Source organism: Eurypyga helias, unplaced genomic scaffold, assembly GCF_000690775.1.
Source record: "Eurypyga helias isolate BGI_N326 unplaced genomic scaffold, ASM69077v1 scaffold39003, whole genome shotgun sequence".
In the NCBI taxonomy this organism is placed as follows: Eukaryota; Metazoa; Chordata; class Aves; order Eurypygiformes; family Eurypygidae; genus Eurypyga; species Eurypyga helias.
In genome coordinates, this window is record NW_010239944.1 from 58,981 (window position 1) to 72,098 (window position 13,118).

General features: G+C 36.4%; 1 protein-coding gene across 1 annotated transcript; it reads right to left on the reverse strand.

Moving 5' to 3' along the window:
• Positions 1-220: 220 nt before the first annotated feature.
• On the reverse strand, positions 221-11,095 carry LOC104507134 (serine/threonine-protein kinase Nek7-like; the record flags this gene model as incomplete). The annotated part of the gene is made up of 3 exons (XM_010148315.1): positions 221-331; positions 6,428-6,541; positions 11,001-11,095. Coding segments are annotated over 3 exons (320 nt in total), but the record flags the coding sequence as incomplete, so codon positions are not given.
• Between the last annotated feature and the right edge of the window lie 2,023 nt (positions 11,096-13,118).

Here is a 13,118-nt window from a genome sequence, read left to right on the forward strand (position 1 = left end):
CTTTTAAGGTTATGCTTTACGTATTTAAACCTGTTATAAAACTGCAAGTTATTAAAAAATAGAAATAAACAAGAAAGAACAGTTTGTATATAAATTGGTTTACAATTCAAAGCACAACAGTAAGCTTCAAAAAATTATATTTCTGTAACACTAAGAGGTGGGATGATTTATTTAAAACACTTGGTTATTTCTGCTCTCTTCTTCGTGATCTGATGTCTGTTTAGCTGCTCACAGTGTGTGCATGCATACGTTTCGCTACATCATAGACATAGGTTATGTCTGGACGCTTCTCGGGATCCGGGCTGATGCACATATTAACTAATTGTCGCAGCTAGGAAAGGAAAAGAACATGTGAGAAAGCCAACGATCCTATCAAGTAGTATTTGTGCATTATCAAATTCAAATTAGTAAGAGTGGCAAAAATTAGCCAAACATAGCCAATCTGCATAAACACACACTCAACCCTCCCTCCCTCGATACTCACTGCAGTTTTACACAAGCATTTATGCAACATCCTCCCATGATTTTTACATTTTGTACCGTTGTCCAGAACAAACAATGATCAGATTAAAGTTGTATGTTCACAGGATTAGAACTTAAAACATGCATTTAGTCCCATTATACATCATCTAAGCAAAACTTTGTGCTTTTGGAGGGCTGTGCCTGCAAACTGCAGGAGGCTGAAACTCACAGGGAGAAGGTATATTGGGACTGCTTGCTCATGGTCTCCCAATACACGAGTTAGCCAACAATAAATGACATTGTGCAGGGCAGGGTCCAACAAACAAAAGGCAGTGATTCTCCTTGTAACATTAACCTGCAGAACCTCTTGCTGCTAGAAACTACTGACATACACACATTCAGAAAGCAACTGAACAAATTAAACTCACTGAGGCCTATTTAATCTATTTAATATAAAGGACTCCACCATTGTGTAAATCTCTGAATTTAAAAAACTGGTAGCTGGGAAAGTATTCTGGGGAAGTATCAAAATATGCTGGTCCTGCTACTCCACCTGTTCACTGCTGGAGACATGAAACTGGAATAAATAACTTTTGGTCTATGTTCCAATATCTATTCTTAGTATTAGATCACTGATTTATTTTCTTTATAGAAAGAAGCACATAATTAACAAATATGTTCACAGAAGCTTCAATCTGGAACTAAACAAATTGCTATGACTAGAAATCCCTGTGTTTCCACAAACATGGTAATTTACTGGGCCTTCTACAGTGCACCTATTCAACAGAAGCAACCCCAAAGAACTTTCACATCACTCAGACCCTTCTCACTGCCTCTACAAACTGGGAAAGCTGCAGGTTTATCCTCCTCTGTTGATATGCCTGAGGTGACTTAACACAGTCTGAATAACCTTCTGATGGGGCATCTATTCTAAACTGTGTGTATTTCCTAAGCAGATGGAATACACACCTACTTCATGACAACTTATTAAAATGCTTACAATTCTTTGCAAAAGCAACTTAACCAACTCCTTTTTGCTTTTTAGTAGCTTTGCCAAATCCTCCTGGATCTCCTTATACCATTTGGGGTGAAAATAAAAAAGGTAAAAATAACCCAAAACAGAAAAAGCACCATCCAACCAAAATAAACACCCAAACAACAACAACAAAAAAAACCCCACAACACCTAGCGATCCCCCTGCTATGGCAATATGTCAAATTTGATTCAGTCTCCCTCCCAGTACTTTTAAGTACAACTACTGAAAAACCTGTAATTACTGCAACTAACACAGAGCATACTCATGACCATGATTATTCTAAAGTAACACAGACTGCATATTCAAATCTGCCACCAGAGTTTCCTTCCTACTTTTTATTAAAAAAAGAGAAAGATTTTAAATTGTAATTATACTACTTTCACTTTTTAGAAGATTAATTTAAATGCATGGCAATAGGAAGTCCAGAAGTCAAGTAAGAAACACTGCATATCACTTTTTAAAACTCTGTCCATTAGCCCCTGCAGAATCATTGTAAATTGTATACAATGTACAGGTTTTGCACATTTAACAATACAAGAACTGTGTCACTATACATCCCATTCTTTAGGAAGATGATCTTGGTATTTAAAAATGAGACCATTAATTTTGAAGATAGTGGTCAGATTTCTGGACTGAAAAGAAACATTAGATCAAAGGTATCTGCAACAGGCTTGCTATTTGAATCTTAAATATGTGAAGTATATTTTGACTAACAGAGTTACAGAAGCCATCACGTTGCTTCTGGCAACCAATAAATAAAACTCAATACCACTGACAGGAAAAACTCTTAGCCTGTAATAACTCCCAATCATCTGGAGAACAGAATGCTGGAATCATGAACTATTGTAAGAAATAATAATTGCCAACACGTAAAACAAACATACAAAGCAAAGCAATCTCCTGTAGATGCAGCAGGTGGGACAGAGTGCAAGCAATAGGCACAACGTATTAGCAGAGATGAGCAGCTTGCTATGCAGCACCTCAGCCTGCATGGAAAACAGGAAAGACTGAAAAACATCCAAAACCTGAAGCTTGAAATTAGACTCAAATAAGTAAACCTTTTATAAAGAGAACACAAGTGTAATTTAGCTGGAGAATACGACATCAGATCTTGTATGTATGCATTTATCTTCCTCTATGAAGACTTCCATCTGTTCAATAGAACTGCATACAGTAAATAAAAGTCTCAGCAAAAAACCTTGAAGGATTGAAACCTATAAAGCTATCAGAGGGGAAACAGTATTCTTTCTCCTGTTTTTACCAGTTGTATATCAATAACTTTACTATAGGTAGAACAGCAGAAGTAGATCTTAAAGAAATTTATTCTGGGAGAAGGTGAATAAATTTTGCTGTACAGGCTGAAAACAGTTACACAGGAAGAAAGCCTTTCAGGACTGAAAGTGGGACCATGCTGGATGTTAACACTTGGTTATATCGCTAGTCCTTTAACTCCAACAGGATCATCCCTTTCAATAAACCTGAAATCCATTTGTCAACACCTGTAGTGTCAACAAAATTTGTGACGTCGCAGAAGAGCCTGACAGTATCACGGGAAGAAGCACTGGGATTCTAAATTCTGACTATCATTAGAGTAATTTTTTTATTATCTGTCATAGACTGGCCAACAGGCAGAGCAGACTTATGACTGAGCTGGAGGGACCTCCTGTTGCATCCCCAAGCTGCAAACTTCTTTGGCTGCTCATTGTTCTTAACCTCCTCTGTGCACTTAGCACAATGACTGTCTTTAGCCTGGAGCTTAGCCTGACATCGGAGCAGTGGGACATGCTTTCTTTAACTTTAGCAGGTTTTTCAGCTATGAAATAAATAATTATCACTCAAGTCAGGAGAAGGGGGAAGACAGAAACATGACAGGCAAGTACTTTGCATTGTTAGGCAGTTGAAAAAATTTTCATATAGGAAATCTTGGATTACAAAAATCACCACAAAACCATTCTTACTCTGAATAGGAGACCTTCTTGAAACCCTTTCTCAGCGTTATCCTCAAGACCTTCTGCTGGCAACTAATACTGCCAATAGTGGACCTGCTGCCTTATTAAGCCTTCATGAGTGGGTAGGAGGTTATGGACTGTAGAAATGCACCTCAATCAAAAGGAACATTAAAAAAACTTCATCTATCATGAAAGCAACAGGATACTAATACTGGTTGACAAGACTTAGGGATAATGGCTGGGGATGGCAAAGGAGCCCCAGCTCTGAATTCCCTAAAGCAGAACAGCTTTCAGGACATGCTGAGTACTCGCCCTGAATACCAGATATGCTTAAGGAATATTCAAAAACTGAGACATCCAAAGTTGCTAAACACTTGAAAATTTTGGCTTACGACTCTACTGCTGAAGAAATAGTTTGTTAAAATGCTTCTCTTACACTATCAGGATTACTAATCAAAGTTAAAAAAAAAAATCCATCTATCTTAAGGTGCATCTTTCTGTAACACTGTTCTCTGATTGACACAGATGCAATACATTACTAACAGATTAGTCTTATAAGAGTTCCAAATTTAGAAAAAGTGTCACATCTTAAAACTCACTAAATTTACATACAAAGTTTTCTCCTCAAAGCATTTGCCTTGTGTTTTGTAATGAAAGTATTTATGCTTTATATATCAGAGGATGCAGAGATCAAGACAGTGAAGTATTTTTTTCCGCAAAGTTCTTTGTTATAAAATATGAAGTGAGTTTTAGTGTTCAGTGACTCCTGGGGTCTTTACTGCTCATTGAATGTGCTTCCAACCTGGTTCAGGGTTTGATATCTAAACTTCCCATACAGGTGAAACATTCATTTAGGACAGCATCCTAATATGACAGCTAAAACTTGGTTTTTTCTAGGTTTTTTCCATACCTCATGCCAGCACAGTATGTTTTCATACAAGTAAAAAAAGGTCTATTTTGGTGCAATAACTAATAAACATATCTGGTTTCCCATGTAGCTTAGTGAAGACACAAGTCTTCATATCAGAACATAAGAAAATGTTCCTCTTCGCCTCCATAGTTGATTACTACTTTTACGTAAATATTTTCAGACCTATCTTCATACCTATCATAGCTGTGATTCTCTGTTTTAAAGTAACTTAAGTGTATTTCGCAAATAACTGGTTTATCCAACGTGCAGAACAACGTGCCTGCTTCGAAATAAAGAAAACGTAACACGTTGAGCTTTGCATCTGTTTTCAATACCAGAAACTGTACAGATGTAAGTAAAAGATGGAATCTCTTTCCCCATCCAAACTCTTAAGACCTTCTATCCAGGCCAGACTTTGATATTTGCCCCTTGGCTGGGAATCCGCATATCCAACTTCACACTTAGCTGCAGTGAAGTAGCCCTGCAGGCAGGCCAACTTCAACAAACCACTAGTGGTATCATCATTAAAATCCTGCTGAACTGCCTGCTGAGGCTTTGCCGCTGCACTCCGCATCTCCTAATCAGCTACCATGTGAAATGCAAATTCAGACAGTCTGAAAATTAGTCAAGAAGAATAGAGGATGAGGATGCAGATATGTGAAATATTCATGCGCTTCATGGAAAAAGGAAGACAGCATGAATGACACAACAAAGAACAGCCCCTGACATTCTTGCTATCATTTTGCATTATTGTTCACACCCTACTGTATTTCCAGGCCTCCAGTTCTGAAGTGGTTATATGAACTGCCATATTTATAGTTTAAAATAAATAATAATTAAAAACAGCCCAGGTAAAAGGACTAATTGGAAAACTCACAAAGAGGTATAGTGCATAAATTACACAATAAATCATTATTCCATCCTTTGTAACATTACTGCGTCATCTTTAAAGTCCAGGGTTTTTTTTTGCATGCAAGGTGAAATTCTCACTACATATACAAAAAAAGAAAATATTGGGCAGTAATCTTTTATTAACAGCCCAATCACTGTCTTTGAATGTAAACAAAAATTTAAGGTTCAGAATTACAACCCCTACTCTATAAATGGAACTGCACAACGTTTTATGTTTATTAAAGTATTTCAGTGCTCATGTTTATTTGCGTTTTCAAAGTAATCTTTAATTCATGTAGTCTGAATTCAATTAGAATTGGTTACTAATACATGTTCTTTGGTTTACAGCTTCTGTAAGTTTGCCCTGTTCTTTTCAAAGTGAGAGAGTATTTCAAAACTGGCATCTCAGAACATTAACAGGCAAGTATTTATATTTTTCATTGTTACTCACACAAAGAAAAATATTTATTTAGTTTCTTTATATTTTAAAGCTTAAAAAAAGCAAGTACCCCCTTAAATGCATTAATGACAGTAAAGAACTGTTACCTACGAGCTTAAAGCAAACATTGCTGCAATATGCATGAGTATATTGTTCATATTCAATTATATTATGTCTGCCTATATTTCTCTGAAATTTATTATTAGTGTTGTCAAGAACCACTCTTTCTTGCAAAAGAACTGCCACTCAATTGTATTGAACAGCACATCGCAGTTTTATAATGCAGACAAGTGGGAACTAAACAATTCATTTTTACTAGTGAGCTACATTGTATCTATTTTAATGCAAGCCCCTAGAGAAACAAGGCTAGTGCACTAATTTACTGTGCAATATAAACTTGTATAGCTGTGCTTTTAAAAAAGCATACTATAGATGTAAGACTCAATCCCATTTTGGCAAGCAGAACATATCATTGTGCATTCTGGGAAAGCATTTTGTCATAGTTGCAAGGAACTCAATGAAATTAAGCGCATAACAGTGTGAAGTTCCCATCATAATCCCCCAAATTTAAAATCATCTCAGAGACTTGTTTTGACTGGAACATTTGAGCAAGTTCAACAAGCAAACACTTATGGGCATAATCTGCAAATAACAAAATCACACAAGTTCATTTACTTACCTGGAAGTGTGCCAGCTTACATAAACTAAGGATCTAGCCCACAAAAGGAAAAATTACTTACTTCCTCCGAATAGTGATCTGAAGGGAGAGGTGGGTAGTCACACTGTTCTATCTTCTTGCACAGGGAGTACAAGTTCATTTTATCACCATAAAAAGGACTCTGCAGTGCAGCCATCTGTTTAAAGAAAACGTAGAGTCTTCTTTTGTGCTTTTAAATAAACCTGTTTTATCATAAAACCTGTAATACTAACAAATCAGAAGTGATTTTTAACAACTTCAGTTCGCTGCTAGTTTCAAAACTACTACTGTAACCAATGTGTGTACTTATTCTACGCTGTATCTGTCACAATCATTACACCGCAATATTTGAATTGTATACCACAGCAGTCGTATTAATAGAGCACGAGGAAAAATTGAGTACTTTCCGATACTGCTGTGAGTGCAGAGAGTCCTTGCACCACAAGGGAGATAAAAAAGACCCAAACCTGAAATGTAATATCTCTCTGAAGACCTTTTGGGAAGAAGCATATAATTTATTTGAAAACACTATCTGATCTAAAGCAATACTGTATGGTGAAAATGCTGCGTAACAGCAGTAGATTTTGTAACATTCCATACCTATTATACTACATTTTGATAAAGTGTTTTGTTTTTTAAAAAAAACTAAAGGTAATGTCTATACTTCCAAAAAAAACCCCAAAACTTAATAATTCAGTATAATATTCAAAAACACTTTAAAAAAAAAAGATAACCCAACATGTCATCAGAAATGCAGAAATGGCACCCATGAAAATAATCTGTAATTGTAATAATAAATATAAGAATAGCTGTTGGAGAGCACTTAAATAAACGATGAACATTAGTAAACTTTATTTCCAGACAATGTTACAACTTGACATTTAAGGTAGAAACAAATGTTATGGTTAGCAGGATTACAAGTTTAAAAATTCATTTAAAATCTCTCCATTCTGTTCAAAGTCTTCTAAGTCTTTGAACCGCAGCAGCACAAATGCTGCTTTGAGTGCAGTGCTGCCCCAAAGTCAGTCACCCTTTTCTACATGTGCTAATAAGTTTGATTTTGGAAGGACAATGTGTACATTCCCCAGACAGGCAGAGTGTGTGTGAAACACGCTAGTCCATGCTGTGCTACTCAGTGAGCTTCAGCAGGGACAGGACAAGCTGAAAATGGCTCTCATCTGTCTTGTGGTCTTCCAGATAGCAGTTTAACTCTTTCATGTCTAAGCAGCAATTACACTGGGGGAAAACGCATGAAGGAAATTACCAAAATTCCTTTTCATTTAATTTACATCTGATAAAAATGCTCTCAAATACTTAAGTACTTTTCCACATTACCTTCAAGGAAGAACAAATAATTTTAAAGCTCCAAAACCAATTACCATACTACAGTTCCATCCTACAGTCCTCCCCAAAAACTCTGTATTATCAAAATAATACCAATTTTTGGTTTACAGGACATTGTCTCTTACCTTAAAAAGAACATTAAAAATGCAAGCTAAAAGACCAAAAGAAAAAAAAAAAGAAAAAAATCAACTGCAGGATCTGTACACATTCCAAAATTCTAAATAAACGCACAGATACTAATTTTCCTACTCTAGGTGTTCACCAAAAAGTACTTTTGTTTGAATGCTACGGAGTGTTAAAAAAATTCTGAATGTCCCCTAAGGAGTTAAAACAGGAATACTATATTTTCATGCATCTCCTGCTTTGACAGATGAAAAATGTCAACTGTCCTGTTTTTATTTTCAAGCTTTTGCACTATTCATCTGGTTCATTAGTGCATCTCGCTGCTGCCCCTGACAGCTGCTCGCCCTCTCCTCCCAGCAGCTGAATTTTTCAGGCTAATTTGATCCTCCACACTGAGACGATCGCTAGAATGATTGACTTGCTCCCTGACCTCCAGGGTCTGACTTTCCTGATTAGTATTCTGGGGGTGTCTGAGGGACGAAAGCCCACTGTCTGTCTTCGGGGCTGGTGGCAGCTCGCGCTCTCTCTTTTTTTTCCCCCTTTTTTTTTTTTTTGAACTGTAAGCCACCAACCTACAACCCTGTAAGGATGCAATTGCTACGCTGAACAATAAAAGGAAATGTGTAAAACCTACTTTTCCATGTAAAGGTCCATGTAGCAAAAGCACAGCATCTTGATTTTAATTAGTAAAGTCTACTTTGTTGCATATCAATTAAAACTCCAGTGGTAGTGTTTTTGAGGTTTCAGAAACACCCGGGGCTCTAAAAAAACCATACTTTAAAATAGACTTTTAAAAATCTTCCTAGCCCCATAGTTAGCACTGAATAATAGACTGTAATATAGGTTAGAAATAATAACTTTAAAAAAAATATTATAGCAAATTGCTCTAAACTTAAAACATAACTGAAAATAGTTTAGCAGCAATTAAGCATTTATTGAGAAGTGATAAACATGCCACAGCTTTTCTCCAATTAAGCTGGAGACAATCCAGAGTACACAGGAGCACATATCAACATGAAATCAATATAATAAAACATGCTAAAAAGCAGGCAATAGGCATATCAAAAAATGATATTCACCATAAAACTGTACGGATCATAAAGATGCCATGCACGAGTCCATGTATGTCTTGAAGAATGTTTACTAACCACTTTCAAATAATTTAAAAAAAATAGGGGGAAATACTCAGCAAGTATTTTGAGACTCCTCTACCTAAAAATTTCAAAATTACATCTCAATATCAACAAACAACAATGAAAAAACCCAACCAAACAAAACCCCACCACAAACATCTGGTACGCTGTAAAATTAACTCAGTGGGATAAAAGCATCTCCAAAGAAAAGCTAAAAGCTACAGTTGAAGACACTGCCATATACATTACCTATACACTGACAACAAGTATCCTAATAATGAATTTATTTTTACAATATGTAAAAAAATTAACACAACACCGTATCAATTTAAATACCATCCTAGTAAAACTTCTAAAATAAATAAAAATAGTATGGTATTTAAAAATGCTGTGTTAAGCAATGGAAATAAGATATTTTGCTATTTTGAAATTATTTACCAGATCAAAAAAAAACTCAATATTGACACTGGTGTTTAATATACCAGCATCAAAACAGCAAGCTCAAAAAAAAAAAATCTTTAGAAAACTGCTATTGATTTCTACCCAGAAATTTTACTTCATATAACACAGAAGAAAAGAAAACATAGAACGTATTTATTTTATATAATAATTATTTAAGGGATTTATTTGTTTGTTTCCGTATTTTAAAAATCCCCAAGAAAAGCAATGAGGGGACAAGTAGTAAGTAGAAACACAGAAACAATCCTCATCTACCTTTATGATATCTTTAGGCTCCTGCTTGCACAAGTGCGTAAAGCAGAGCATTGAAATTGATGGCCACTGCCACGGTCCCGATATGGGATTGGGATTAAGGAAGCCCAATACTGGATTAAGTTTCAGTTCAGAACTTGAACTTCTGAATACCTGCTATCAGGTATCAGACTTCATTCCTGTGAACTGCCCCACAGATTTAGTAGCAACACCTATACATGCATTTATAACTCTGCAGAATTGCTATTTATCTATTTGCACTTTTCTTACTTAAAGCAACATCTTAGTGACAGAAAGGAAACGAGTATCACTGGAGACAATTCACCTAGTAGTATACTACGTTAATAGGCTGGCAGTGTTTTCCACAAAATCCTACAATAACAGGAGGTGTTATTAACAAATTCTGCTGAATCACTGACACAAGTTGCTTACAGGGAAATGAAAAGTGAGTTGTGTATATTAGTTTTTATCTGAAACATGACGAAAAAGGCTTAACTGCCATTGCTGATGGAAGGAAATTTTTTCTAGCATCCTTCTACACAAATGTTTAGTCTTTTGAGCAACAAATGACATGCAAAGTACTTTGAAGACATCGTTTGCCTTACAAGCCTACCTGTTATTCACACCTCAATTTCAATTTGCCCTGTATCTTTGTTCTCTCAGAATACAGTATCATTTAAAATTGTATATCACCTACCAATCACAAATGTATACAATAAAATTGAGTTGGAAAATTACATATGCCTGTGTATAGAGATCATTATCTTGAAAGGCAAACCAAGATTGTAGTAATAAGTACACAGTAACCCTTTCATTCTTACTGTTTTACTTAGTGTTTAAATAATTCTAAAGAAATTAAACTTGTATTCACATAACTACATAGCGGTTTTTGAAAGCGTTAGTTGCGTACTCAAGTCAGTCCTACTGTTTCATAATTACATTACCAAAATCATACAATCAGCATAGGCCATTAAAACAATTTTAAATGTGCTTGCCATTACTGATTTACTCATCTTTCAGTTATGCCCAACCTCCCAGTCTTCAACAAATTATCTTTGTAACAAACCCAGTAAAAGGCAAGTCTTGAGTAACATAAATAAAAGTATTTCATATGGGGAAGTTATGTCATAGTTTTCATTGCTAATATTAGACAGACATAGAAGAGCTGAAACGTAGCTTTTCCACAACACTACTAACGTTTCTAAACAACAGAAACAGATCCTAAACCAGTACTTAATGCAGTGAAAAACATAATGCACCAGAACACAACAGGGTTATTAAGCCCACTGTATGTATCAATATTACCTCATAGAGCAGACAGCCTAGAGACCAGATGTCAGATTTGAAGTTGTAACCATTTTCGTGTATTCTCTCTGGAGACATATAATAAGGTGTACCAACTGCAATAAATACACAAGTATTTTCGAATTAAAATTCCTGTTGTTATATAGTAGAAAAAGTACAGTCTTCCTGGCTGAAAAATGTTTTTATTTCATCTTACATATCTAGGTATCTATCTAGACATACAATTTCAATTCACACTTGTGATTCTTCAGTTTCATAGAACATTTTTTGTATGAAACATTTCATAGTTTCATACAACATTTCATCCAATGCAGCTTTACTGTCACTACCGATGTCTAATTACCACAATTATTGTGTTGCAGAATGCTTCCAATTTTTGCTCTTAAAAAAGCTCAAAAGTAGTTATTTCCTTCTGAAAAGAAACAAGGGAACATACTACACACACATATATCCCCACTCCTTTCCAAACTGTTATCACTGTGGCTGGAAAAAACAACCAGAAATTCTCTTCTACAGCTTGCCCGCTTTTTTTTTTTTTTTTTTTTGAATGAGTTGTCTGTTCTTCCTTTAGAGAATATACAAATCTGAAAAAGTTGCTTTTCAAACTAATAAACACAATTTAGTTCGACTATCTGCAGCTAAAACTGAACCTGAATTCCTGGATCTTCAGCTTCCCAGAGGAAGGCAGGAAAACCTGCGAGCCCAGCAGAAGCAACAAGTCCCACAAGCGACTTGGCCATCTGCTGCAGAACCAGACTCTGCAAGGGCTTTTCAGCTCCCCAGTCTGTGGCTGTCCTAGCTTAATCCTGCCTCAGAGCTATGCGTTCTGGTGAAGTCTGCTCTTGAAAAGCAGCATTTACTAGGATTGTCCCAGAGCAAATTCAAATGGAATACTCCAGCACATGTGTCCTCTTGGTTTTAACCAGACCCTACCATCTGTGTCACAGGCTACTTAGAAATTCTGAGAGATGTTCCAGCCCTGTAAAAAAAGCCCCTTAAAAAAAGCATATGAGCGATGGGTTCATATCTGACAGATCAACAAAAAAAAGACATTACAAAAGATAACAGTAGTGGCAATTTTGGTGCATTGTCGCTGACCTTTCTGCTCCATCTCCCCCCCCCGCAAATGACTGCCTAACAGCAAAGAGTCACAGATGTATGTACATTTTTGCTTCACGTTTGTGAGGAATATTTTCTTAAGCACTGAAACCTGATGATGAAAATCAATTGAATTCTGTCAATTCAAGTTGACCTTATTTCAAAACTAAACATTTTGCAGCACAGCCAGAGATTAAAATCAGCACTCTCACTGCAAACTACAAAAATGAGAGTATGAACCTCATACTATTTTATTTAACACAAAGTTGTATCTCTTCTACACTTCTGAAGTAGCCTCATCTATTCAGAATTCATGCCCGGATGAAAACTGGAAAAAGATACAGTGAATACATCAGAAATTCCAAGTCTGAATAATCAGGTTAATAGTTTTAATTAGTCAGATTAATAATTTTACTCAGATCCTTTCCAAAAGTTAAGGATTTTGTTTTGACAATGTGCCTTATTTTAGAGAGGCTGACATCTCCAACTATGTATCACACTTCCTTAGTGAGGAAGGCGAAAAAAAAAGAGAGAAAAAAAAAAAGTACTTTCCTACTTGAAGGGCCCAGCTCAGACTGGGAAACTCAGGTTGGGCCACTGCTGCTCGGGGCAGGGGGAGTGGGTGAGAGGTAATCCCTAATTTCAACTGATCTCCTTCTGTGCAAGCAACATTGAAAATAATATTCCAAACCAATACAAACTGAGACTGTGTTTTTCCAAGAGACATGCAAGGACAGAGGTCACATATTGCATCCTAGAGTGGACTCGGCACCCTAAATGTTTCGGGGGACTTCCAGTCCCAGGAAAGCAGAGGGTGCCACAGCCTCTCTCCCCAGAGGCTCCCCTGGTGCTGGACAGAGGAGTCATCACAGCTCTCAACTGAGACTGCAAAAGATGAAGGCCTTAAAAGAAGAAAGGCAGGGAAAGGCAACTCAAAGTGATGAGTGCTGTGAAAACCCTTGCTCTCATGGGATGTTCATATTCACCCACTACAGAGGAATCACAAAATGGTTTGGGTTG